This window comes from Hyaloscypha bicolor (genome assembly GCF_002865645.1).
Source record: "Hyaloscypha bicolor E unplaced genomic scaffold K444scaffold_117, whole genome shotgun sequence".
Lineage (NCBI taxonomy): Eukaryota > Fungi > Ascomycota > Leotiomycetes > Helotiales > Hyaloscyphaceae > Hyaloscypha > Hyaloscypha bicolor.
In genome coordinates this window covers 2734736-2762164 of record NW_020194619.1, presented here as the reverse complement: position 1 = coordinate 2762164, position 27429 = coordinate 2734736, and the positions used below count along the sequence as shown (strand labels likewise).

At 38.6% G+C, this 27429-nt stretch overlaps 9 protein-coding genes across 9 annotated transcripts; 4 read left to right on the top strand and 5 right to left on the bottom strand.

Annotated features, from left to right (window-relative positions):
- Positions 1 to 8909: 8909 nt before the first annotated feature.
- On the top strand, positions 8910 to 9839 carry K444DRAFT_535357 (uncharacterized protein; the record flags this gene model as incomplete). The annotated part of the gene is made up of 2 exons (XM_024875283.1): positions 8910 to 9217; positions 9509 to 9839. Coding segments are annotated over 2 exons (639 nt in total), but the record flags the coding sequence as incomplete, so codon positions are not given.
- A 4276-nt stretch (positions 9840 to 14115) lies between these two features.
- Positions 14116 to 15083, top strand: K444DRAFT_54175 (uncharacterized protein). Its single transcript, XM_024875822.1, has one exon. It carries the CDS (start codon positions 14241 to 14243, stop codon positions 14853 to 14855), a length of 615 nt encoding a protein of 204 aa, XP_024734352.1. The 5' UTR covers positions 14116 to 14240; the 3' UTR covers positions 14856 to 15083.
- Positions 15084 to 15658: 575 nt separating this feature from the next.
- Positions 15659 to 16983, bottom strand: K444DRAFT_594423 (putative ATPase get3). Its single transcript, XM_024878352.1, has 2 exons — positions 16511 to 16983; positions 15659 to 16464 (listed from the first exon to the last, which is right to left on the bottom strand). Exons 1-2 carry the CDS (start codon positions 16886 to 16888, stop codon positions 15823 to 15825), a joined length of 1020 nt encoding a protein of 339 aa, XP_024734351.1. The 5' UTR covers positions 16889 to 16983; the 3' UTR covers positions 15659 to 15822.
- A 755-nt stretch (positions 16984 to 17738) lies between these two features.
- K444DRAFT_644960 (transthyretin-like protein-like protein) lies at positions 17739 to 18185 on the top strand (the record flags this gene model as incomplete). The annotated part of the gene is made up of 2 exons (XM_024885030.1): positions 17739 to 17929; positions 17981 to 18185. 2 exons carry the CDS (start codon positions 17739 to 17741, stop codon positions 18183 to 18185), a joined length of 396 nt encoding a protein of 131 aa, XP_024734350.1.
- Positions 18186 to 18255: 70 nt separating this feature from the next.
- Positions 18256 to 19496, bottom strand: K444DRAFT_54169 (uncharacterized protein). The gene is made up of 3 exons (XM_024875816.1): positions 19046 to 19496; positions 18816 to 18989; positions 18256 to 18765 (listed from the first exon to the last, which is right to left on the bottom strand). The coding sequence occupies exons 1-3, from the start codon at positions 19221 to 19223 to the stop codon at positions 18326 to 18328; spliced, it is 792 nt and encodes a 263-aa protein (XP_024734349.1). The 5' UTR covers positions 19224 to 19496; the 3' UTR covers positions 18256 to 18325.
- On the bottom strand, positions 19491 to 20985 carry K444DRAFT_665786 (uncharacterized protein). The gene is made up of 2 exons (XM_024887116.1): positions 20452 to 20985; positions 19491 to 20393 (listed from the first exon to the last, which is right to left on the bottom strand). The coding sequence occupies exons 1-2, from the start codon at positions 20809 to 20811 to the stop codon at positions 19770 to 19772; spliced, it is 984 nt and encodes a 327-aa protein (XP_024734348.1). The 5' UTR covers positions 20812 to 20985; the 3' UTR covers positions 19491 to 19769.
- A 430-nt stretch (positions 20986 to 21415) lies between these two features.
- K444DRAFT_510016 (uncharacterized protein) lies at positions 21416 to 21682 on the bottom strand (the record flags this gene model as incomplete). Its single annotated transcript, XM_024873430.1, has 1 exon — positions 21416 to 21682. A coding segment is annotated over one exon (267 nt), but the record flags the coding sequence as incomplete, so codon positions are not given.
- On the bottom strand, positions 21438 to 23927 carry K444DRAFT_615893 (NAD(P)-binding protein). Its single transcript, XM_024880818.1, has one exon. It carries the CDS (start codon positions 23902 to 23904, stop codon positions 21793 to 21795), a length of 2112 nt encoding a protein of 703 aa, XP_024734346.1. The 5' UTR covers positions 23905 to 23927; the 3' UTR covers positions 21438 to 21792.
- A 2477-nt stretch (positions 23928 to 26404) lies between these two features.
- K444DRAFT_534742 (glycosyltransferase family 43 protein) lies at positions 26405 to 27238 on the top strand (the record flags this gene model as incomplete). The annotated part of the gene is made up of 1 exon (XM_024875236.1): positions 26405 to 27238. One exon carries the CDS (start codon positions 26405 to 26407, stop codon positions 27236 to 27238), a length of 834 nt encoding a protein of 277 aa, XP_024734345.1.
- Between the last annotated feature and the right edge of the window lie 191 nt (positions 27239 to 27429).

Sequence of the window (27429 nt, the reverse complement as noted above, 5' to 3'; positions counted from 1 at the left end):
TATAGCTAGGTCCATATTAATAATTTCTAGAGAAATAATAGCTTAGAGGGTTTTAAGAATAATATTATTAATTAATAAAGAAAGTTTCGGGATTAGCTTATTATTTATTCTTATATATAGTAATAGATAACTAAAGCTTATTAATAAGCTAGCCGAGATTTATAAAAGAATCTGAGATTATATATTTATATACCCGGAAGCCTTAGTAAGAGGTAATAATTTTATTATAAAAAAATTTAATATTTTGCAAGTTAGATATAAGACTATACTATAATTAATATAGTTTATTAATTAGTAATTAAATAGTCTCAAATATTGTCTTTTCCGGAAATTTAGCTATTATAGAAGCTAATATAATAGCGTTTTACTTATCTAAATTTTAATATTCGAATCCAGGGCCTTTAAAAAAGCTATAGATATTAATATAAGCCTCTTTATATATGTATTAAGAGAGCTAGTTACTATAGAAAGTAGTTTTGAGCTAGTTTCTTTAGTATAGTAAGAAAAGCTCGCATTAGTGCCTCTTATAAAAGCTTTATATATTAGTAAATATTAAGGAAAATAGTAAGTTTATAATTAAAATTACTATTAGATTTATTATACTTTTACTCTTTAGTATAAATCTTAGTAACTTCCCTAATAAGTCTTATAATTAAAAGAAATTAAGGGTTATTCGGATATAGTTATAATAGTAGTAATGAAACTAGTAAAAGTATACTATTTATTCCTAAAGCTTTTATACTAGTATATAAATCTAGTAGAAATATAGGATATAGTAATAAAAAAATAGTAAAGAAGGTAATAGTATAGAAATATTAATTTTTTTTTTTTTTTTTTTTTTTTTTATTAAGCTTAGTACTTGAGAATATGTATCCTTATTAATTCTCATTATTTCGGCTATACTAATAAGATAGTTATTAAACGGAAAGCTCTGTAATATTCTTTCAATTCCGGACGGAATTATAAGACTTTTTATAAATTTTCTATCTTAGTTCCTATTATTTGTCGCTTAACGTAATCCCAGCCAACACACGACATTCTGTAAATGCTTTCCGGGTTTTACTATAATCTAATTTTAGGAAGGGCCTAATAGGTATTATTAATACTACTTTGGGTTTTCCATATATATATTACTAATATTTTAGCGTATGACTAGCTTTATATTAAGTGCCTTTATTTAATAATAATAAAGTATAGGTTACTAGTATATGACAATATTAATAATAATCAAAGTAATTAAGCTATATTATTCTTGATTAAACTTGAATCTATCCGGGTAATTAGTTATATTTCTGGTATTACTTATAGTACTTTATAAGATACTTAAGGGCTTTTATATTAATATTATAGCCTGCTTATTCTAGTATATTTCGGAGCTTACTAATAAATAGATAGCTAAAATAATAGTATAGATATTATAATTTGACCTCTATAAGAAAGCAGGAGTTATAAGTAAAGAATTCGGAAATAAAGTCTTATAGTATAGTATTCTAAAGCAGGAAAAAGTATCTGAAATATTATATTATAGATATATATTTTCTAGTAAAAGTAATAAGATAATTAGTAAGATTATTAAAATAGATTCCTAGCTTATTTATATTAGCTAAGCTAAGTAAAAATAAAGTTTTTAAAGGCATAATATGAAATTATACTTGCCTAATTAGTATATTTACTATTATAGATTTAATAGAAAATATAGATCTAATACTAAACTAGATATTAACTTAATCTTTAGTAGTTTTATTAAATTTAATACTATTATTAGTTTACTAGAGAGCTTGGAATTAGTTAGAACTAGTAGTTAAGTATCTAGAAGCTCTAGTATTAATTATAACTTCGTAAAAATAGTAAGTATTATATCTTAATATACTATTAATTATAAAAGTTTAGGTATCTTTTATTAAGGGTTTAATAGGCTTTAAGATATAGTTTTTGCCTATTATCTAATATATAAGAGAAAGGGAAATAAAGTCATTTATAAGGATATTAGCTATAGTTATTAGTAAAGCAGGAGTAGCAGAAGTAGCTAAAAAGCTCTTAACTAAAGTAAAATAGAAATCTGGGTAGTATTTCTCTTCTTTATTTATTTCTACTAATAAGGCCTCAAAAGTATTATTTACTAGTTTATTCTTATTACTCTTATTATTTTCTTTATTTTTGGCTTTAGTAATATACTATATATAAGTATTACTAAAGTATTTATTAAAGTTACAGGTATTTTGGGATCTAAACTAATAGATATTTCTATTCCTAAATCAAGTCTTCTTAGTCTTTTATTTCTCTAGTATATATTTCTATAAGCGGTATTTGGGTTTCTTATATATAAAACACGACTTTAGGATATAATTATTATAATTATAGGGCTTGAAATAGTTATTTCGGGTTCCGAAGTTATAGCTAGGTCCATATTAATAATTTCTAGAGAAATAATAGCTTAGAGGGTTTTAAGAATAATATTATTAATTAATAAAGAAAGTTTCGGGATTAGCTTATTATTTATTCTTATATATAGTAATAGATAACTAAAGCTTATTAATAAGCTAGCCGAGATTTATAAAAGAATCTGAGATTATATATTTATATACCCGGAAGCCTTAGTAAGAGGTAATAATTTTATTATAAAAAAATTTAATATTTTGCAAGTTAGATATAAGACTATACTATAATTAATATAGTTTATTAATTAGTAATTAAATAGTCTCAAATATTGTCTTTTCCGGAAATTTAGCTATTATAGAAGCTAATATAATAGCGTTTTACTTATCTAAATTTTAATATTCGAATCCAGGGCCTTTAAAAAAGCTATAGATATTAATATAAGCCTCTTTATATATGTATTAAGAGAGCTAGTTACTATAGAAAGTAGTTTTGAGCTAGTTTCTTTAGTATAGTAAGAAAAGCTCGCATTAGTGCCTCTTATAAAAGCTTTATATATTAGTAAATATTAAGGAAAATAGTAAGTTTATAATTAAAATTACTATTAGATTTATTATACTTTTACTCTTTAGTATAAATCTTAGTAACTTCCCTAATAAGTCTTATAATTAAAAGAAATTAAGGGTTATTCGGATATAGTTATAATAGTAGTAATGAAACTAGTAAAAGTATACTATTTATTCCTAAAGCTTTTATACTAGTATATAAATCTAGTAGAAATATAGGATATAGTAATAAAAAAATAGTAAAGAAGGTAATAGTATAGAAATATTAAAGATAATAGGTTCTAGGTACTTATTTTTTATAAGAATAATAAAGCCTAATAGAATTAGTTCCTTAATAAGATCTAGTCTAGCTACTAATATATTCTCGTTTAATTATATATACTATATATCTTCTTTTATAATAATATATAGGGTATTTATAATAGTATTAATACTACTATTCTATTATATAAATATATTACTATACTAAAGAATCTTATATAAGTATAATATCTCCAGGAATTTAAATTTATTAAAGTTTCTTTAATAAGTAAAATTCTTAAAGTTATATCTAAATAGTTCTCAAAGATTATTATTAATTATTTTATAGAAAATATATTAAAATAGCTTAGTATTTAAGAACTTAATTATCTTATTTACTCTAATAAAGTTTAGGTTAATTTCATATCTTTACTTTCTTACTAATTCCTTATAATTATTATTATATATAAAATAATCTAATTAGATAAATCTAATAAAGAAATTATTTACTATAATATATTTCGCTATTATATATTCTATAGGCTTGTATCTAATTCGAGATATAGTAGTTTATAAGAAGAATAGATTTATAAAGAGAAGAGTAATTTGTAAAGTAAATAGTTTATAGAAGATATTATATTTAAGGTAAAAATTTTATTTATAATAAGAAATTTAGGAAATGAAATTTAAGAAGTAAAATATTAAGATTTCGGGAGAACTTAATAGTTCTAAAGCTCAAGAGCCCCAGGGATTTAAAAGAAGGTAGTTTTTAAGAGAATTTTATAAGAGTTAAATAGAAATAAAATAAGATAGCCAAAATAGCTAATTATTTTAGTACTTAGTAAGATTAAATACTTTTCCTATTTATATAACCGAATTACAGGTAATATAACTAATAGATATTCCTTTCTTTAATATAATATAATTAGACCTTAATAAGATTAAGTATTTTTCCTGCCTATATAACTAAATTATAGATAATAGAATTAATAGTTATTTTCTCTTTAACTAGAATAATAGCTTTGCCCCTAAGTAACTAAATCTTAGGCAAGTATAGCTTAATTCTTCCTAATCTATATATATAAACTAATTAGTATTAGTTTACTAGTAATATATAATACTATTATATAAGTATAGAAATACTATTTATATAAGGTTAGTAAAGTTATTCTTTAGAAGTAGGGATTATAGTATTATAGTATTAATATGCGATCCCTAAATCTGCTAAGCCTAAAAGGGTCTAGTCTACTAGTTAAGTTACTAATGAGACGCGAGGTTATATAACTATATCCCGTATCCCATATTCTATTACTTATATCTTATTACCTATATTTTATATCCCGTATCCCGTAACTATATATATAACTTTCAAAGAAATAGCTATACTAATAGTTATTTATTAAAACCTTATAAGGAAATAGGGATTTAAGTTTATATAAAAGTATTTATAATACTTTTATTAAAAGATAAATATGTTTTTAGTTAATTAGAATATATATATTTATTCTAGTATTTACTAAATACTAGAAGATTATAGTTTTGCCTTTCTAGTATATTTTATATTTAATAAAAAACTGGTTTTTACTAATTAATTAAATAAGATCTATAGGTCTTTAATAGAATTCTTATTCTAGAAAGGCTATTTTTATATCTAGAACTAGGCTTTTCTTAACTTATTAATATTATACTTTTTATTAAATAGTAAATAGAAATTAGTATTATTATTTATTTTTAAATAATTAGCTTTCTCTAAATAATTCTCTTTAATAAATATAATCTTATTAATATTAGAATAGGCTTTATTTATATATCCAGGCTTTCTATAAATATAATAATAGAGATTTTTAGGCTAATTTAATTTCTTTTTAAATTTTTAGTAAATTATCTCTTTTAGTTATAAAAATACTAGCTATTATAGTTAATTTATTAAATATGAAATTATAATAGCTTCTTAATTTCTGGCAGGCTTTCTAATTCGAGATAGTATTTAATAACAAATAGTTTCTATTAATTATTTCTTCTAGAATTATTAGTTCTTAATTAAAAGAAGCCTATTTTCTTATTTTATATATTACTTAATAAGATTTCTAAATAAGTTAAACTTCTTATTATTTAAGCTTTTAAATAGTTCGAGATTTATCTTATTTATTAAATTATTATATTAATTATCTAGTAATTTCCCTAGTTTTATTATTAAGTAAATAAATTCTATTTAGAATACTAGAAATAGCTTATTTCTTTATCTCAGGTACTAATATATCTTTTTTATTTCCTAGTATTTTATCTCTTTACTTTTATAATAAGCTTTTTAGAGAATCTTAAAAATCTATTTAATAATTAAAATCTATTTAACTAATTCAGGTTCTAGTTAATAATAAATAAAGTTATAGGTATTTCCGGTAATTAATTATATTATATAAATAATTTTTAATAGTTTATTATTAAATTCAGAAAAGTTTTATATTAATTTATTTCTTATATTAAATATCTAATTATTAATTTAATAATTATTTTTGCCTATAAATAGAATAGAATTCTTAATTCTAATAAGCTATAATTAATTACTATAGACTAAAAGTAGAAAAGAGCCCTAATATTAGCTTTTATATAGTTCTTCTAATAGGGACCTATAGTATTCCTAAATATCTACTTACTTGGATTTTTATTTTATAGCTTTTTCTTATATTAGTCTTTTTTTTATATAAAATTAACTAGTAATTACCTTTAGATTATTAACTTTCTTAGTAAATTAGTTAATATATAAATAGAATTTCTAGTAGTATTTCACTTATTTATTAGCTATAAAATAGTATTTATTAATAAGGTTATTTTATATAAGTAATTTCTACTAGGCTTTATTTATTTTTAAGGCATTTATACCGATTTTGAATTTCAAGTTAGCTAGCTATTTCTTAATATTCTTTTCCGGAATAGTATTATAATATCTTTTCCGGTAATATAAATTTATAATATTAAAATCCGGCTTCTTTATTTTATTATTCTAGGGCCTCTTATCTAATATACTTATAATAGTAGTATTTGATTTTAGGCTATCTATAATAGCTTTAGAAGATATATTAGCTATAGAAATAAATATTAAATAGATTCTTCTTATTTAATATTAGTAAATTATAACTAATTATTACCTTATCTAATTTTAAATTAATAGACTAAAACCGACTATTTTCTTTCTTATTTTAAATTAATAAATCATAACTAATTCTTTTTATATTAAAAAAGAAAGCCGGTTCTTTTACTTTTATTAGTATTAAAAAAATATTATTTACTCTAGTTAAGAACCAAATTCCGAGATTAATTAGATTATAGAGAATAGTATTTTTCTTTTTTTATATTAGTAAAGAACTAATTACTAGAAAGGAAGTATTATTTGCTCTAGTTAAGAGCCAGACTCTGGGATTAACTAAATTATAAAGAATATTATATTTCTAGCTAAGCTCTTTAGTTCTTTATAGTTTAAGAAGATTATTAAATATTAAAAGTAGTATTCTAATTTTGCTTTCTAAAAACAAATATAGGTTCTTTACTAATAGTATTATATTGCCTCTATAGGCCGAGTTAAATAAGCTTAGTATTATATAATAGTAGAATTAATATAATAGTTAAAGGCTTAAAGTTTAAAGAATCTTATATATTAGAAAATATTAAGCCATAGAATAAAATAGAGAAAATGCCTTAACCTTTAGTATTATTTTACTCAAATAATTCCGGCTTAGCTTTGTTTTATACCTGTTTCTAATATCCTATCCTTAGTAAATTATACTTTTATACTAGGTATTATAATATTACTTAAATTAAAAAAAGAAAGCAATTATAAAATAACTTACTTTAATTAATATAATCTTGCTTTATTTTAGTTAAGAGCCTTTTATTTATTAAAAGCTTATATTACTTAATAATTATATATTTATAAAGAAATATATAAATAATAAATATATAAATAATAAATATATAAATAATAAATATATAAATAATAAATATATAAATAATAAATATATAAATAATATATATAAATAATAAATATATAAATAATAAATATATAAATAATAAATATATAAATAATAAATATATAAATAATAAATATATAAATAATAAATATAATAATTCGATTTATAAAAGTACTATTAAAGTATTTAGCTATTATAAAGGCTTAAAAAAAGTTTTATATTAAATTAATTAAAGTAAAAAGATTATATAATAAAATATAAATATAATATATTAGTAATATAGCTAAAATCTCTTAAGTTAAGGCATTAAATGCAGCGCTGCTATTTATTGACCTTTCCTATTCATGGGGCAACCCGATATTGCCTTTCCCAGAGCAGGCACCCCTTGCCGAGATTATCTATGAGAGTACGGGAGGAATTAAGGTCAAATAGCATGCATTCTTTGTGAAACACAACCTTCTAGATGCACTCGAGCTTTTACAAAGTCTGCCTTCCACCGAAACAGCACAGTATTTTGGATTGACGCACAATGCATCTATCTCGATCAACACTGAGCGAAATACCGCGAAAAAACGAGGTTTTCGCCTCGACTTTGTGAGGGTGTTCGTTCGTGTGCGTTTCGATTATTCTAGTATACATCGCCGCCTTAAGCTCTTCTGAACCAGCCTAGGAGCCCCCGGGTAGTATGTCACCTTCTTATAAGCAGCCACTGCCAATCAATTTTCTATTGCCAAAAATTATCCCTCACCACCATGGCACCTCCTTCGATGAATGAGATAAACTTCAAGCACAGCTTCTGCAGGAAGACGAGGGCTGTATATAGTAGAGCTGGCTTGGGAAACGCCCTTGGACGGTATATTTATTAAAGCTGACAAACTTGACAAGGCCTGTGGTGTCTGGCTGTTACAAAGCGCTGAATACTGGTATAGTGCCGTTTGTCTCGGCTAAGCCCCTTTAGTAATTGTGGCGTAGTTCTTCAATAAATGTCCTCTGCGGCAATACGTAGTTACACCTGCTGATTTGGAAACGAACCGTTTCTTACTGGCTGCAATTTACTTCCAATAAGCTGTTACCTTGAGTGGCTGATACAGCACATTACCAGGCAGCAACAAAGCATTATCCTGCGCAATTGAGAGCAGTGCAATTCTCATCTGTACATATCAAATAACGACTTTGATTGTCGACTCAACCGATTGTTCTTTTAATGATATAATGCTTTGCGACGTCTGCAAGTCGGTCGACTTTGGCGGACTCTGCTTCCGAGCATCTCAGCTGGATCCGCCCTCTATTTACGACAGCTATATTATCGAGAGGGTCCCTCACCACACTTACGCAGGCTTAAAAGCAGCAGCTAGCAGAGGCTGTAAGCTATATATTGAGATACTTAAAGGAGCAGGCCTGTGGGGCGATCAAAGTTCCCGATTTGAGTCGCAAAATCCAGCTATTAATTATAGGGCTTACGGTATTTCAAACTACGTAACTACGGATAGCAAGAATGCTTTCGGAGAAGTTGCACAGATTTTATTCTACGGAGGCCTGCAACCTTACGACCCAAGATTCTATTTCACATCTTCGGTTCGCATATTTTGTAAATACGGTAAGATATAATCATTTATCCCTGCCTAGCCCTAATTGAAGTTCTCGTTATTGACTTGATAATCGAAATAAGACTCTCCTGCAGCCCAGGCGAACATTGTCGGAGGGAGAAGTTGGGAGCTATCTGGCGTTGAGTTATTATTGAGAATAAAGTGCGGGATATATTACCACTGCTATAAATCTGACCTCTGGGGTGCGTGAATTAAAGTATACTGAGCTTCCCTGTACGGTCAAAGATGCCATCTCCGTTACTAGAGGCATGGGCTTTAAGTGCCTATGGGTGGACTCTATTTGCATACTTCAAGGCTCTAATGCCGAAGCTCAAGCAGACTGGTTAGCCGAATCAAGCTGCATGAGAGACTATTATAAGGACTGCACAATCTGTATTGCTACTGACAATGCGTCCTCAGATGCAGAAGGATTTCTTAATACAAAAAGGCTTGCGGAGACGAGAATATCGATTTCCACTAACCTGTTCGAGACGGAAACTGAAAAGCCGAGTATAATCTTTCATGGAACGAATATCGCTTGTCAGGCCTCTACTGCAAGGCAACTGGGGTCCGGCCCAGTTTTAAGTTCTCGAGATTGGATGCTTTAAGAGGAAGCGCTGTTTCCGCAGACTTTATATTATACTTCGATACAACTAGTTTGGGAGTATTAACGGCAGGTTATCTATAAGTCCGATATGAATCCAGAAATATGGCCACCGAATAGCGGCTTTTACAAAAACCCGAAAAGATATTTTCTAAATCCAAGCTTTGGGAGAAGTCATATCCTGGGCACAAGATTTCCCACGTATATTAGAAGTCTTGGGCATGGACTCCGATGGACAAGCTTGCTTATCAATTATACAAAGCGGTCTTTGACCTTCCAAACCGATCGGCTGATTGCGATTTCAGGTCTTGCTCAAGGAATTCAGGCCCAATCTGGATATACTTATTGGGCCGGAATCTGGGCTGAAGACGTATATTTGGAACTCTCGTGGAAGATGCGTGGCTTAGGTCAAACTCCAGAGACATATATTGCTCCCTCGTGGAGTTGGGCTGCTTTGGAATTTTGTGCAGAAACCGATCTTTATTATCTTTACCATCTGTAAGCAGAAATTGACGAAATCCAAATTTAGAGCGGAAATATTAGGTTGTGAAGTTGTAACCATGCACGGAGGTCCTTATGGGTCTGTGAGCTCAGGGCATCTTTGTCTTTGCAGCCTCTGGCTTGACTTGAAGCAGTGGGAGAGCGGAAAAGATATACAAATCGGATTTTCCGTAACCGAGACCTACTTGGGACTGGAGGCATACTTTGGCTTAGGGTCAGAATTTGAAGACTCCGACGCAGAGGGTCATGACTCAGAGCATTCAGATTCAGATAAGGATTGTTTAGACCTGAAAGAAGAGGATTCAGATTTGGGCAAGCATTCGGATTTGGAGAATACAGGACTAGACAGTCTACAGGCCCTAGACTTGGACCTAGAAGACCAGGAATCTGACCAACAAGCCATGCAACGGGCCATGCAATAGCGCGAATTAGAGGGCTCAAATAAAGACCAATAAAGATTATAACAGTTCGATAACAAGCGTTCCAAGGCGAAGGATTCAGGTTTGGAGCACCAAGCGCTGCAAGATCCACCCTTAGACAATTCAAACCCCGATTATTTGCCTTTGCACTACTCTGACCAAGAGCGTTCAAGTTCAGAGGACCCGGACATTGATCTATCAGACTCAGACCGGGAAATTTCAGATACAGGACGCTCAGCATCCCAATACGGCTCATCCGAGGGTTCGGGTCCGGAAGCTTCGCACCTGTCTGCCGCGATAGAATGGTATAATAAGACAAGGAAGCTTTGCTTCAAGATCGGGCAGTTACTAGTTAATCTCGATCAGAAGTCATACAGGCTCCAGAAACTTCAAACAAGTAATATTGGGATGTTACAGCTTGCTACCGTTCGAGAAGCGGAAAGTCAGAAAAGCTATACATGGCGTGTAATATTCTGTCTCCTTCTTCAGCCTGGGACCGAAGAGGGGACATTTAGGCGAGTCAGCCTGGTAGAGGTCCCAGACCTTCCTGGCTTTGCTTTAATACCGTGGGCAATGCAAGAAGTTACGATTGTTTGAAGGATCTTCTGTCGCGGGTTGTCCCTTTTGAATATTTTACGATCCTCTAGAAATAGTTCTAACGCTTTTATGATGTCAAGCAGTGAGAGCTTGAAATTCAAATATTACTTTCGGTATTAAGTCGTGATAATATGGCATTTCTTGAAATCCCTTGAATAGCGTTCTTAAATTATTAGTCTTATATACCACTGATTAGTGCCGCTCAGCCAAGGCTCCTACGTGACTTGCGTCATGTGATTCTCTGCCATATTACAGCGGTCGACTTCTAGTAAGCGAGCCGATAACCGAAGTCCCGCGCCAAAACACGTCCCGCACCAAAACACGCGTATAATAAAAATATTTTAACTTATTAAAACACAACCACCTTATATAAAAGTCTAATTTTTTATATATAAGATCTCCTTAGTATATAAACCTTACTTTTAATAATATATAGTAAAAATACTTAATATTTATTAATATAATAAACCTTTAATAATTATATTAAATTCTATAAAATTTTAATATAAGTTTTATATTATATATTATTATAAGTTAAAACTATTATAAAATTACTATCTTATTATAATAGTTTCAGTAAATATATTAATATTTTATATAATTTTATCTTTTAAAGTATAATTATTAGTTAAAGATTAAATATTTAAAATTTCTTAACTCTTACTTTTAACTTTAAATAAAGAATACTTACTTTATATAATAATCTGAATTTTTATATATAAGATTTCTTTTATATATTAAACTTACTTTTAATAATATTTAATAAGAATACTTATTATTTTATAATATAATAAGCTTTTAATAATTCTTTTAAAACTATATAAATATTAATATAACTTTTATATTATATAATATTATAAGATAAAAAAATTATAAAATAACTCTAATACTATTATAGTTCAAAGAAATATATTAATAGTTTATATAATTTTAACTTTTAAAAGAAAATTATAATTTAAAGATTTAAAAACAATTTAAAATTTAAAATTTAAAACTTTAATTTAAAATTAAAAAATATTTATAATATATAAAAATTATATATTACTTTAAATATATTATATTATATATATATTCATATTTTAAATATAAAAATACATAATTTAAGAGCTTTATATTAATAAATATATATTATTTAAATATTAATAACTTTATATATTAAATTTATAAATTATATATTAATAAATATATAAAGTTATTAGTTTTTTCCAATTTAGCTATATAATACAGCCTTATTTATATTAAAGTATTAATTTTAATCTTATAAATCCTTTTAATAATTAATAATAATTAAAAGAATTTATATATTAAAAAGTATAATTATTAAATAAAACTGTAATATAAGTATTATTTAAAAAATAGTTAATAATAGGAGTTTATATATAATATAAGCCTAAAATAGTATAATTATTATATATAATTATAAATAACTTAAACCTTTATTAAATTCTATATTATAGTAAATAATACAGATTTTAAAAAATTAAAAAATTATATATAAAGGCTTTTATAATAAGAATATAGTTATAAGTTACTTTTATATATATAATATTTATAAAATAATTAATAAGTTTATTTATAAATAGTCTATTTAATTATATTTTATAAATAATAAAAAGTTAATTAATTTTTAAAAAATATTCAATTTAAACTTAAATTTTAATAATAAATAATACTTTTTATTAAAAACTCTTTATATATTATAATTAATATTATTAAATAAAGTATAATTTATATAATTATATAATATTTTATATATTTATTATAAAACTATATTAAAAATTTATAATTTTATAAAAAATTAACATAATAATAATAACTTTTTAATTATAAGAAGATTATTGTTATAATTTTAGTAACTTACTCGATTATATCTATAGTCTCCATATTCTAAAACTGAAGTTAAAAGGATTTGTGGTTATTTAATTATTAAGATTTTGAAATATCGCTAGAGCGTGTTTTGGTGCGGGACGTGTTTTGGTGCGGGACGTGTTTTGGTGCGGGACGTGTTTTGGTGCGGGGAATCGGTTAGTTGATCCAGTCACTAAAAGCGGCCACCTTTCCTTCTTGCCATTTTCTCGTTAGGGTCGATCGGCGTATTCGATTCCTTGGCGGGGCCATCGAATCGAATACGCCGAGTAGTGCGAGCGGCAAAAAGGTAAAAACGCAGGCGTGGCAGGATACCTGCAGAGCCCGAAAAGGGTGGAGGGGCAGGGGTGCGAACCGGATGGTTAAGCGAGCCCAGAAACGGCGAGCGGCCGGTCCCGAGGGTCGATCAAGTCTGCATCTCAATCAGCAAGATCGAGCGGAATGTGGGCTCAGGTATCCGTCGTGAATGAGATATATGGTGCAGCAATAAGAGCGATTATTTGGCTGGGCGGGGAAAACGAGTTCTTAGAGGACGCGCTATCCTTGATCAAGTCCGTAGGAAATATTCCGGTGGAACGACATCTAGAAGCCACACTGCGGGATTAGTTTAACCGGCACGCTGTATTCCGTAGGCTGGGACTACAGCAGGCACCCAAGATTAATCACTGGCTCGGAATTATTGCATTTTCCTATAGGCCATTTTTCGGACGGATCTGGATTGTTCATCCTGGCTAAGGACGTGGTAGTTGTCTGCGGTAATGAGACATTCTTGGGAGCTGATTTCGAACTCGGTATCGTTCATTACCACCAGCGGATGGCAGATGTATCTGTCCGGTGGTTACGTCAAAGGAGCTATTCACCCCATTCCGAGAATGCCAGGCAGTGAGTTCCATCCAGGCTTGGCAAAATTCCTGAGGCATCGATACCGGTATCGATAGTAGAGGTATTTTTCAGGTATCGCAAGGAATCGATAGTATCGATACCAGAATCGATTCTTACCCCAAAAATTAACTCTTTCTTTTATTATTTAAATTATATAATAATATAATAATATATTATTATATAATTCCTTTAATTTCTAGTCTTTCTATTAAAAGAAATACTTCCTATTATTAATAAAAGTTAATAATATCTTAAATTTAAAATAGCCCTCGTATTCGGAGAATTAAGCCCTGCATTCGTATTTCTTATCAAGATACTAAATATATAAGCAAGCCTTACGAAAATCTCAAAAGCTCAAAAGCTCATTTTTACTTAAAATAGCCGCATTGAGATGAGTTTCAGTCTAAAATATAAGATAAGTAGCTAAATAGAAAGCCTAAATTAAGTAGAGTATTTGCTCTACTAAAAGTTTCTTATAAGAGAAGTGGTTCTAAAGTTAATTGCAATCAAAGGGGGGAATTGGGTTCGGGGAATCGATACTGGTATCAATACTATCGACACCTGACGATTCTGGCATCGATACCTATCGATACCGGAAATTAAGGAATTTTTGCCAAGCCTGGTTCCATCTAAGCACGATGAGCATCTGCCACAATATGATCCAGCAACCTGGTGTTGAAATCATCGCCTCCGCTATTTACCTCGAAACAACACGAAGAGGAATAGAACAATCTGGACATTTGGTGGTTTTTCGCCATCTCTTGGATATCTTCCGTCTTTCACGAGCATCCAATCCAGGAGACATGATCTACGCCTTACTGAGTCTTGCGTGGAAAGAACTTCACCCCTTTTCGTCTCACCCGGGCCTTTCAGTTCCGGATTACGAGATCTCAGTAAGAGATCTCTTCATCAAGACTGCAAGAGTAATGCTCGAATGCACCAATGATTTCCAGTATCTCTGCCACGTTGAAGACCGCTTACAAAGAAAATTGCATGGCCTCCCATCTTGGGTGCCGGATTATACTCCATACTTAAGGCCGAGTACTTTCTACTTGCAAAGGTTTCCTGGCCCAAACATGTACCGCAATGCTGGTAAAGGACTCGAAAAATACCAGAATCCAGGCGGTCTAACATCCGACCAGCTTTTTGTCTCCGGGTTTCGATTGTCTCGATTGACTCACCGGTCGATCCCTTTCCGATGGGCGAATATGTGGAGACGGGGGTTGGTACCAACGACAACTCCAAATCTTTGAATTTGTGGCACAGATTAGCGAAGTGCAAATGAAGGCACTCGAACCTGAGTGATACCAGATATACGGATGCTTCAGAGAGTATATGCTAATTGTATTTGCAGATCTGTTGGACGGTGCGAAGTGCTTCGGAGAACCTTTTGCGGAAACTATCTCAAACAACAGTATCCGGCACCCGAGGGAATGAATTCTGTATTCTTCCAATGGCTTTGCATATGGTGCGTGGTGAGGACTTTTAGAGAATTAGTCGCCCTTTGGCCGGGTTCAAGAACTTGATCAAAGCCTGCCGAAACAATAGGAGTGATTAGTGAAACGCATCCAGCGGCTGCTAGACCAAGAACCAGCAATAAATGAGTTCCAAATGTCTGCCTTCGAAGACCTTATGGTCAACTGGTTGTCGACACTACTCATTGGACTGACTTAAATTGGTCTCGGCCAGTTTTCAGTTACTGGTGGCAAGATGTCAATGCTCATTGTACAAATCGACGACATTTACAAGATAGTAGAAGATTCTGTGTTGGACCGCTCTCTTACGAGAAGGGAGACGAAATCTGGATTATTAGTAGTACCAGAGACCCATATTTGCTGCGGGAAATATCAAGTGGGAAATATATACTCCTTGGGGCGGTGTATATCCATGGGATTATGGATGGCAATCTCGCGGACAACAGACTCCTCCAAGATATTGAACAGATTGCTCTTGTGTAGACAGCATAGAAAAACACACATTTTTCTCATGCTTCTTCTAACTAAGAATATTCAAAGATGAATCAGCTTCCTAAGCCAAGATAAAAGAGATCGATCATAAAGCCGATAGCTAGGCTGTTCAGCCACTTGACTGATTGTCCCTATGTTGCAAAAACATTGCGAGCTTCGGAAGTTTCTCAGAAAGCACTGAATCAAACTCGTACGTTTCAACGCTCTTTGTATTCTTGGGTATCGACGCACGAAAGGCTCTATTCTAGACACATTATAGACCCCCAGCAGGTGGGACATACGGATGGATCAGCATCTCACTGAACATCTCTAGCCTCTCCTTGCCTCGAACTTCCTCAACCAACAACGGCATCTTGACAACGTTGAACTCGTCATATAGCTCCTCAATCTGCTCGAGATACTTCTTCTGCATCTTTCTCCTCGCATTGCATTGCTCGCACTCGCTTCCTGCCTTCGGGAACAGCAGCTGGTTGACGACGATGCAGTGGGTATCAATGTGGTATCCTGCCAGTTCCTGAATCATTCGTTCCGTCTCGTACAGGGAGAGGAATTCCGGTATACAAACGCAGACAAATGTGGTGAGGTTCTCGTCCTTGAATTGTGTGTTGACTTCGCTGATTGTCTCTCGCAAGCCCTCCAGCTTCTCCATCATCTCGGGGAGATTTGCACCATTAGGCATTTGGCCATTGGCACCGAGCAGGCCATTCAACATGGGGCCGAATTGTGTAGATAGCTGGGAGACCTTTGCAAGAGCCTTTTCGAGGACGGAGGGGAACTGGAGGAAGCGGAGGGTATGTCCGGTGGGGGCGGTGTCGAAGATGATTGTTTCGTAGGAGAGGGATTTGACTTGCTTGAGAACTTCTGCGAATGACATGGCTTCGTCGATACCTGGGATCTTAATGTCGTTAGTCGGGTTCTGGCGAGGGTGAAAGGTGACCTACTGCAAACGCCAAATCTTGCATCATGCCTCCCATGCCAGCAGCCGGACCTTCGCCCTCTTCAGCTTGGCCAATAAGCTCCTGAATGCTTCCGCTCGGATCAATCTCCATTGCACTCAAGTTTGTGAAACCATTGACAAGTCTAGCCTCCTTGCCAAATTTCTGCGAGAAGGCGTCCGAAAGGTTGTGTGCTGGATCGGTAGAGATCAGGAGAACTGAACGGCGGACCTTGGCCAGTTGGATGGCCAGAGAGCAGGAGGTTGTGGTCTTCCCCACGCCACCTTTTCCGCCTACAAATATCCACCGGAGCGACCTTTGGTCGAGAATGGATTGCAAGGTAGGCTCGAGAGCGTCATCTGCGTTGATCACGGCAGAGGACATGATTGCGATGTACCTGGTCTAGCAGGGACAGTGAGAGAGAGTAGATGGTGAAGGTGGGCGTTGGTGGAGGAAAGTATTGTACTGGAAGGATGAAAACATTGAAAGCCTTGGTTTTTGGTTCCTCCGCCTTCTCGAAAGTCAACAGGGGTGGGACGCTAGGCATTTGATTGGTTGCTTCAGCCTCACAGTGAATATTAAAAGCGGCACAATTTTTGGTTGTCCTCGGTCAACTTGGACATTCATCTTAATGATAGGCCATTAATGTACTAGAATTTCCAAAACATTCAATGGGATTGACTTTGAACAGATAATAACTCGAAGGAACATTCAGAGGGGAAGGAAGATACGTTTAAATTGACCAAATTGACTTGGAACATTGAGAATCCAGTGCTGCTCTTTTTCGCCAACCTTTATAGTGAACCTCTAGATGATTGTGTATTTGGTCGACTGTTTACCGTCTAAGAATCCCACTTTTATTTCTTGGCAGTCAATTTAGCCTTCGCCACAAGGCTGAGGTTGTGAAGACTCCAGACGAGGCTGAAACAGAACGCGGGGAGCTCCGAATCGCGGACGGAGATCAAGACTCGAGCATCGAGCTTTTCAGCAAAAGATCTTCCCAACCCTTACGAAAACCTCAGAATCCCCTCAACTATCTTACTGCCTCTTCGGCTTCTCATTGTGAATCTGCAAAACCACTACAGGTAGTTATCGCGGCCCAATATCAATGCTACATTCTAACATTTCCCATAGCTTAGAACGTGTCCAGAAACCAAAAGGTCCTTGAATCCCTGTACGGCCCTCTACATATCAAACAACACAACAATTGGCTTCCTTAAATCCCACAGCAGCCATGGCTACACAATCGAGAGACCCAATCACTTGCCACGTTCTTGACACAACGACTGGTCGTCCTGCAGCCAATCTCTCGGTCACTCTAGTCTGCTGCACCATTCCCAATGTCATCTTCCACTGCAAGACAAATGCTGACGGACGGATCCTGAACTGGCAAAACACGCAAGGCTCTCAGGGAGAGCTTGGCGCGTTTGTTGAGAGCCATGGTGGTGTTTCTGCAGCTCTGCGCTTCATGATCAGCCATTATGCTGCAGTCGAAGGAACACCAAACTGCCCAGTGGGATCGAGTATTTGGAAGCTGAAATTCGATACGGGTGCACACTATGGACCAGCCAATACCTTCTTTCCTGTCGTGGAGTTATCGTTTCTGGTCAAGGAGGGCGAGCATTTCCATGTCCCTCTGCTGCTGGCTCCATACAGCTTCACCACGTACAGAGGAAGCTAGACTGGAGTTGTTTGATGATTGTATGATACCATGAATTACCTGTGCAGGAAGGCCGACCCAACGAGTTATGCAGTGTCCCTGCTCCAAATGTAAACTCCACGCTGAAACCCAAAATTTGATCGCCCGTTGCACCCCTCTCATTATCTATGCAGGCTCAGTCTCTTAAATAAACTCTTTTTCTTTTCTCCGTTACTATGGCCGCTCTCTGCTCTCTTGTGTCCTTTTGTATAGCCGTTCACAGGTGCACTCGCGGCTCCGTTGCCATAACCGTTCGCAGGCCTCTCGTCTATTCCGCCATCAATGACACCGTTTTGTTGCGACGCTCCGTTGGCTGGGCTTTCCGTACTTAGTAGCTTCACAGCCAACGCCTTCGTATTCTCAACCTCTTGAATTCTGTCCGCGTATTTTAAGTTGTCGTACAGCCCCTTCATCGGGTCTATCTTGCCAAAACTGTTTTTGCTGTGAGGTCTCCGGTGGAGGAAGGAATTGCGAGAGTGGATTCGAGTAAGGTCATCTGGCGCTTCGATTGTGGCATTTGGGGAGGTATCTGCATCAGGGTGGGGAAGAGTAGTGTTGCGGTCTGGAGCAGAAGTCAGTTTTTGCATCTCTTATGGGAGGAGGTCCATATACCAGGACTCAGTGGCTCCGGAAAGCCAGTGTGCTTGTTGAGGACGTTGACCTCTTTGGCCGGTAAGTCTTGGACGTTCGTCGGCATTCTTGTGTGCAACGTCGAGCTTCTTCGTAAGTGGGTTCGATAATTCGCTCGCGGTATTATGAGGTCCTCGCAGTGGTATCTCTCGGAGACTGCCTTGGAGGTAAGCGCTTGATACAGGGGACTGAACATGTTGGATATCTTGTACTTGATTTTGATTCATTTGAGGAAGTCATGGTGGGACAATCGCATTTAAAGGAAGAGAGCACTCTAGACTTAGAGCTCAGCCTTTGCGATGGGCGTGAAACTGGGTCGTGTTTGATTGGATCCCAGTCATTGGCGGTGAATGAACGTCGATGCGCCGTCCAGGCACAGAGGCGCTTCATGACACACCTGCATGACAGCCGAGCATGGCTAAAATAAGAGAATACTTACGTTGAAGGAGAGATGTTGCTGAGCTGCGACTGCAGTTCTTGTGGCAACTCTGAATGGTTTTGGGCGAGGCGACTGGGAGGCAAGAGGCATACGCAGCCTTAATATTCCAAGTCCACAGCCTTGTCTTGGTCACAGCAGGGGTCCAGGCGGGATGACGTAAAAAGGCGAATCACAAGCCACAGTGATTCCACAGGCTGTCCATGCCCTGTTCTGTTCTTGTTGCACTGGAGTATTGATCATCATCCATATGTGGATTGAGTGGTTCGTGGGCAAGAAAAAGTTGGATGGGTGACCTGGGTGCGTGATTTATTGGGAGCATCCGTGGAAATATCTCAGCGAACCACTTCTCCATATTTTTCTGTTCCCCGCAGGAGATGATGGAAATGTCTTGGGAGTACTAGGGCTATTCCATTTCTAGAAGAACAACACCACCAATGTCAGGACCCCCAGCCAAGGCAGGAACGTGTTCAACACAAGTAGCCAAAAGCCAACTTCCGTTAATCCAAATCCATTGCTTCTCCGTGATACTGGTCTTCCCCATGACGATGCACGTCCCCAAGATCAGTGATCTCCTGCAGTGACACGCTATTTGGGCTCCAGTCCATATCATCTACCGGCCGCTCACTGATCTCCTGCAAAGCCAAGAGCAACGTTTCCTTTGCAGCCTGCGGATCTCTGCTCTGATCCCAATTGTTCAACTCTACCCACAATCTGTGGAACTTATTCCTCCTTGTGACATCCGCGAACATGGACATTACGTCCTGAGCCTTCATCACCATCCTCTGTATCTCAGTGTTGTCACATAAATGTCTATGAACCGCAGCATTTCGAATCTGGACAGCATCTGCTAATGCCCTCTCGAGAGAACATGATAGGTGTGGAACAATGGCGTTGGGTGGCAGTGCAGCTGGAAGGGTATCCCTCCACGTCGACAGCTCGACAGCTTCCGGGCAATCCCACCTGTTGTCCCTCAACTTCTGTGGTATCCATCTAGACGCAAGATCGAAACATGCTTCTTCGATTATTCTTTGCATCATCGCGAGGATATAATGCTGGACTTCATACGGGAGACCTAGGTCAGGAGGTTTCGGGGTTGATGCTCGGTGAGGGTTGGGAACAATCTGCAGACGGTCAGCTCTTGTACAAAGAAATGGTTGCACAACAAAATGAGTTACATACCCTAGTCCATACTTCATCGGCCTTCGGTCTCCCACGGAAATTTCGAGGTGCCCATCGACTTGTGGACAGCCCGGGCTCTTTCTGGGTGGGATGGATCGTATCGGGGCGGCTTTCTGGAGGCTGCAGGAGATGGTTTTCGTTGTAAGAGGTCGAGATGTGATTTGTATGGTCTGCGGATGTCTGCAGATGCCCGTTTGCTGGTAGGCCAGTGGCCTGAGGACCTGGGGAGCATCGAAAGCACACCTTCCGCCATGTGAAGTTGGAGAATCCACAAGATGGGCAGATCCAGTCCCCAACGCGCCTGAAAGAGTCCCTACCTTGGGGAGCCCATATGCTGTTCTGCAAGCCATGGTCATTCATCGTCAAGGTGTTGGTACAATGAGGCGGGTTGGCGTTGCGGGCTTGCCTGATTGAAGACAAGCTCGTTGGCGCACTTTATTTCGCATGATTGATGATACCGTTGCCGAATCTGGGGTGAATACTAAACGAGCATCCTGCTTTTCCAAAGAGTGGTACTATAAAAGCTGCTTTTGGAGGCAACGGTTGTTGCAGAGAGATATGTTGTCCAGGTGAAACGGCGCGTGCCGGCACGGAAAAACAATCACCCCCGAATGCAACCTGCGAACACTCTCTTACTCTCGTACTCGTCACAATTTTCAACGTCCCAATACATTGTACTTTCTATCAGTCTGCACCCTTATCCTGTTGTCATCTTTGATTCTCACTTCTGGTCCTTCTTTTCCTGTCCTACCTCCTCATCTGTTACAATTTCGACAGGAATTTCGACATCCTGTCGGGTCTGCTCTTCATTCTGCAGCCTCTTCTCCCCTCCATCCGTGACCGCACCTAAACACCAGCCACAGCATGGGACTGATTGCTAACCAAATGCCTGCTACAATGGTACAAGTCCAATTATATTGATGAGTAGCACAGCAGTGGCTACAGCGCCGGCTCCAAAAGGGCATGGGATCAAACTGCTCGCGGCGGCGGTAGTTGGGCTTTCAACATTGATATCGATAATCAGTGTGTTCAGCGAGCTGAATGCACTAGTGGTGGTATGTCTAGTTAAGAAGAGTGTAATCACCGGGCCAGCAAGATTGGTCTTGAAATTCATCACCCATCGGTATGCAATCATAGAGAGACAAGCAAGGTACACCAAATGTAGACTTATTTGCAGCCTCGAGATTTCTGTAGGAAAGTCTGATAGTTTTTGCTGTCTGTTCTTGACGACCCCGTTGCATTAGTTTGCAAATGTTAATATACCTGCACATAAATTATTCAAGCCCAAACTCCTATTCATTTAAGCGCCTTCATCAAGCACACGTCTAATTACAAGGTATATTAACACAATTTCTCCGTTGCTACCAGATTAGGTGGAGAACTGATCCACCTCAGGGGCACAACTTGCTGCCGATCACATTTCTCAACATTCGCACACGAATGCAAATGCCATGCTGAAATCGACTTCAACCCAGCAATAATCTCGGGTACACTCTGTGGTGCAGCCGCTTTCGGACAACCTATCGCCGCATACAGATCCATCTTACAAGTCGCGCTCAACTCCTGAGTCTTCACTCCGTCCGCTGGGCAGAATTGCTGCACCGAGTACTCTGCCTTCTTCAACCCCGATTTTTGCCAGCTGTTGATGGCAAACAGAGCACGGCTGTCGTCCTTGGGGATCGCAGCTTCCTTGCTGAACTCCGCTTTGGTCCGGTCGTTTGTTCGTATGAAAACATCGCCTTCGAGATTGCCGGTAATAATGTCGGGTTCGCTGTTCTTCTGAAGAAGACTATTGAGAGTGGTCCGCACATCATGGAGGTAGGAGTTGCCCAACTGCGCGAAATGTACATCATACCCGTGAGACAGCAAGTCCCCAAGAAGTGCGAGAGAACCCTTTGATCTGACATCGTAGCATGGAAGGTTGAGAGTGATGCAGCTTGCAAGAGCAGCATCGTCATACGCTGCTACAATGTAAGTCTTGACGCCTCCAAATCGTACCAATGTGAAGATGGTATTCAGGATGAGGTCTCCAATCAGCTCCACATCTTCTTTGCCAACAGTAAAGGGGATCACGCTGACGAGTTCCGTGGTCTCCTTGCTGACAGCAACGTCCGCTCGCTTCTTGAAATCATCGTATGCCGCCAGCAGACCATCAAGATCGCCTTGGTTGGCCGGCCATTTGAAGACGGGTGTTCCGGGGGAAAGGAGATGCGGTGCCGAGAGCCCATGCAATGGCGTCAGCCACTCCTGAATAAACACATTGCCTTCCATCGTCTGCTTTGCCATGTACGCCATCTCCTTTTTGAAATCAGCCTTCGCTCTGTAGTTCAACAGACGCTTCATCTTGCAGGTGTCGGCGAGAGTTCCCTCGAGATCGTTTGCACGGGGATCGGTGTGAACTTGCTCCTTGGACACCAAGTCTGCCACTTCTTGGACTGAAAACTTGGTCCCGGTTCCGAGATTTACTACGTCGCCGTGGAGATCTGGGGACTGCTGTGCCAGGATGAGACCCTCGACGATGTCGGTGACGTGGATGAAGTCCCGGTAGTGGGAGCCATCTCCTTCAATTGTCAGCTGATGCCCTTGAGCAGCCTGCTTCGCAAACACTCCGGTGACGATAGCATAGGCGCCCGTGCTGGGTTGACGTGGTCCATAGACCATGAAAAATCGGGTCGAAATTGTGGGAACTTTGAACAGTCTGTCAAACATCTGCATCTGCAGTTCACCCTCATACTTGCTCGCGGAATATGGCGTCAAAAAATCGGGCGCCATGTCTTCTCGGTGAGGTGCAGGTTTGTTGCCATAGTAAGTGGATGAGGCGGCGTAGATGACCTTCGAAATGTTGCCCTGCTGACGAACTGCATCAAGGACATTCCACGACCCCAACGCGTTGGACTCGGTACAGAAGCGTGCCATTGCGGAGGATTTCAGGGATGGTACCACTTTGCTCATGGCCGCCAAGTGGTAGACAAAATGAACATCCTTGACTGCTCGGCTCAGATCGTCCATGTTCATAATGTCGCCAAAGATGAACTCCACATTCTTGTTCTGGAGGGGAACATTGCGTAGGAAGCCGGTATAGAGGTTGTCCATTATTTTGACCTTGTAGCCCAGTACCAGCAGTCGGTCTACCAAGTTCGACCCGATGAAGCCCGCCCCTCCCGTGACAAGGACCGTAAGTCCTTTACCTGACTTCGCCGCTGCGCCGTCATTTGAAAGCGCGACGTCGACGCAGGGATCCCTCGCTCCTTTGTTCTCGGTGACAACTGTTGCAACATCGTCGTGCTTATAGTCGAATAAGGGATCAGCCAAGCCGCCATGGCCCGCGAGGTTCGGGGAGGATGGAGAATCCGATGACAGTCTGAAGAAAGGCATGGAAATGAGGAACGTGATTGTCAGTAGCGCCGCTGCCATTATCACGTTCCACCCAAGAGAGCGCTTCATGGTGAACATTTTGAATCGAAGAAAACGGGTATCTAATTGGGGATGTCAGTTGAATGCTCTGGACCGGGGAGAGGTGGGATCCTACACACGAAAACGGGGAACTGGGTATACAATTAACGTGCGCCGTGAACCACAACGAGAACGGGGAAGGAATTTGCAGCGCCGATAAAGGGTCTAATCGACGAATTCAAACGAACGACTCATTCAGAATAAGGAAGGGCGGAGTGAAGACGCGCTCGCGGATCAGAGGTGCAGAGGTGCAGAGGTGCAGAGGTGGGGTGGATGGGAAAAGGAGGAAGTTCAGAACAGAGAAGAAGATTATTTCGCTGGGTGTTGGGTGCAGGGTGCTGGCTGGGTGCAGGGTTGTGTAGCACTAATCATGCCATAGATTATAGATAGGGCTATAATCCATGATTCCATTGGCCAGATGGCGGTGTAAAATTGGGAGCCACACTGTTCAACGCGAGAGATCAGAGAAGGCAACGCGCAGAAAGGGGAGGGGAGGCGGCAGCCACTAATCCAGTACCTAAGCAAGCAGGCTTTAGCCGAGTCGTCCAATGATACGGGCCCAGCTTCTCCCCTGCCTGAAACCGCGGCGCCCCAGAGCAAAAACGGCAGTTTTTATGGAGATGAAGCCAACAGGAGTCAGGAGGCAGGACGAAAGCCGGATTCTGCACGTCGATCCAGCCTGGGCAGCCTTTTTACAGTACAGTACAAGTGCAGTACTGGTCCACAGTATCCGGGATCCAGCAGCCCCTTGGTGGACCAATCATGTGCGGGGAGGTCCACGATCGTGGAGATTGTCGGCCTTCCCCTCAGCGGGCCGATCGCAAGCAACAGAGCAGTGGCAAACACGATCCGAATACTCGTATTACCGTATGCTTGGAAAGCCATCACACGTTATTGATATGGTGTATCCCCCGCAAAGAAGGCCTTGCGAACATCATGCCTCTGATACGGAGGACCAATTGGTGCTCATTGTCCTGATCTCATTCATTCTCAACCTCTCTCTCGTATCCGGAACCCAGGCGTCATCAAAATCAGACAAAGTTCAAAGTTGACGTTTCGCGCGCCACCGGCGTCGGCCGCTGTTGACATGCTGACAACTTAAATTTGGTACAATAATGTACTTATTTTCGTTGATTTTTGGTTCCTAACTTCCTCGGAGTTTTTGTACGTTGTAAACTACTCCCTAGTTACTAATTGCGTCCTAGCCGAAGGGGCGCCCGCCACCACAAACGTAAATTACTCCTTCCAAGTCCTCACAGGCGCCCCGGCCAACGGGAGGCTTCGAAATACGCCCGAAGGTCTGCGCCGCCGTGCGACAGAGCGACGGAGCGATGGTGCGACGGTGCAAGACATTTTTAGATAAGAGATTTCAACAAAGTGCACCGTCGGCTCTGCCATTTCTGCGCATGGTTTTCCGCTTCTGGATAAAATGAGAAACTGATGTGTTGCGTACAAGTACCTCCGTACCGTGGCGCTATTTTAGACTTTTGAAGTAATTTGACTTGCAGCTAAGGACTAGCCTCCGCCGTCAGCCCCCAAGGGCCAGGCCCAGGGTCGATCCTGTTACCTGTAGCGCGGACGGGCTTGCCTCAAGAAGGCATCCATTCATCATCACGCTACTGTATCCTGATCCACGCTCCACTTCCAACCCCTTTTCGCCTCTGCATCGACGCACTTCACCCGTTTGTCAATTGGGAAAGAAAAGGAGGCGGCAGCATGGACTCCTAGGTCTGCAGCATCCTGCAACCTGCGACCTGCTACCCACGGATCGCCAACTCGACAATTCTTCTCGAGTTCCTCTCGGGGAGCGCACACTCGACGGGCTTCCTTGGCCAGTCTCACGCTCTTTTCCTCGCGCACTGTCTCCGGAAGTTTGAGAATGGCTTCGACGGAGGCTGAGGCTGAGGCCGAGAAACTCATCAATGAGGGTGAGGGCTCGAAGGAAGGATGGGCAAATGGTGAAAGGGCCGATGAAGAAGGGGAGGCCTCTGAAAAATATTATTCAGACATGGACGAACACACAGGCAACGGCTATTCCTACTCGGCGCTCGCGAAGCGACATGGCCCACGACTACGACAGCTGTCAACCAGATATGGGCTCGGCAGACGTCTCGACCAACGCGGCGTCCTCGTCCTCGCCGGCGCCGTTGTTGTGATGCTTGGGGTCGTGGGAATGGTTCGATATCTTTTCGCGGGCGGCAGACCAGGGCCCACCTTTGCATCCGTATCTGCTTCCGCTTCGACATATCTACACGGCGATCGAAAGCCATTTTTCGCAGATTTCTACAAAGATAACAAGGCCACGCCTGGGACATTCCCATTGCAGCTCCCGGCTGAATCGCACAGCGACTTCTGCTCCATCTGCGACTGCCATGCAACACCGACCTTCTACTCGCCGAGCCCAGACTCGAAATTTGCTCCACGACCGCTCGCCCAAGACATCCAGCCGAGTCGACATACTATCGACGTCAATGAATACGCACGGAAAGCGATCCTCGACATGTACTGTGCGCATGTACAGCTGACCTATGGTCAGGCTCTTACGCTACTTCGAAATACACATAGGGATCTTGGAGAGGTAGCGTCGTGGTCCCTGGCAGAGTTAGAATTAGGCAAACCTACCATCTACCTCACAACAGCAACATCGCCGAACAGCAACGCGAGGGCACTCAGACCGCAGTACTTTCGACGCCACGGGAAGGCGATACAGTCTTGGATATCACAGGGGAACCCTGGGTGGCAGGTTGTGTGGGTTGTCGCTGAGGACGAGGAGGTTATCGACCCTCGAATTTCACGAATGCTCCGCAAGTCCGAAGTGCCGTATATTTACTTTGCCTATGGACTGACTCGTGCATGGGGCAATGCACAAAAGAACGCTGTGCTGCAGATGACTTATGCACTGAGCAATTCGAACAGCGGATTGTTGGGCCACGGTCCCGTGTACGGACTTGATGACGACAACAAGATGCTCCCCGAGCTTCTGAACATTCTGACAAAAGTCACTCGCGTCGGGGCATTTCCGGTGGGAAATCTGGGGTACGAGGGATGGGAGGGGCCAATAGTAGATGAAGAGGGGGTTATGATTGATACTGAGTCGGGCTGGAAACGAAAGTTTTCTCTCGATTATGGGGCATACACTTTCAACTCTTCGTTACTCGGGACCCTGATCACGGCGCCTGCGCTCTGGAAACACACCTCGTATGCGGGAGAGAGCGAGTTCTTGGAACAGATTGCTGGGAACATCAGGCATGTGGAACCATTGTGCAGCAAGTGCCGTGTTGTATGGCATAATGAAGGTTTGACAGATCAAGAAAAGATACCGGAGGAATTCTGAGCTTGGCTGCGCTCTCCTCATTTATAGATTTTCGGCGTTATGGTTTGAATGATAATCATTGCGGCTCCATACTTATTCAACTTCGGTGGGCTCTTCAATCTGTACGACAGTGCTCTTTGTCGATGTCTGTATTCATTTTTGGACCTTTGGTTCTCAGCCACGTGCCATACAATGCTTGAAGACCAGTCAAT

What these genes read in the sequence shown, in the direction of transcription:
- K444DRAFT_594423 (XM_024878352.1), bottom strand. Translation starts at nt 16,888, where the DNA reads ATGTCCTCTGCCGTGATCAACGCAGATGACGCTCTCGAGCCTACCTTG. An exon ending in TGCAAGATTTGGCGTTTGCA is followed by an intron (nt 16,465 to 16,510) that starts GTAGGTCACCTT and finishes AACGACATTAAG; the next exon opens with ATCCCAGGTATCGACGAAGC.
- K444DRAFT_665786 (XM_024887116.1), bottom strand. Translation starts at nt 20,811, where the DNA reads ATGAATGACCATGGCTTGCAGAACAGCATATGGGCTCCCCAAGGTAGG. An exon ending in CCGATGAAGTATGGACTAGG is followed by an intron (nt 20,394 to 20,451) that starts GTATGTAACTCA and finishes GACCGTCTGCAG; the next exon opens with ATTGTTCCCAACCCTCACCG.
- K444DRAFT_615893 (XM_024880818.1), bottom strand. Translation starts at nt 23,904, where the DNA reads ATGTTCACCATGAAGCGCTCTCTTGGGTGGAACGTGATAATGGCAGCG.
- K444DRAFT_54169 (XM_024875816.1), bottom strand. Translation starts at nt 19,223, where the DNA reads ATGAAGCGCCTCTGTGCCTGGACGGCGCATCGACGTTCATTCACCGCC. An exon ending in CTCAAATGAATCAAAATCAA is followed by an intron (nt 18,990 to 19,045) that starts GTACAAGATATC and finishes CCTCCAAGGCAG; the next exon opens with TCTCCGAGAGATACCACTGC. An exon ending in TCCGGAGCCACTGAGTCCTG is followed by an intron (nt 18,766 to 18,815) that starts GTATATGGACCT and finishes CTTCTGCTCCAG; the next exon opens with ACCGCAACACTACTCTTCCC.
- K444DRAFT_54175 (XM_024875822.1), top strand. Translation starts at nt 14,241, where the DNA reads ATGAGCATCTGCCACAATATGATCCAGCAACCTGGTGTTGAAATCATC.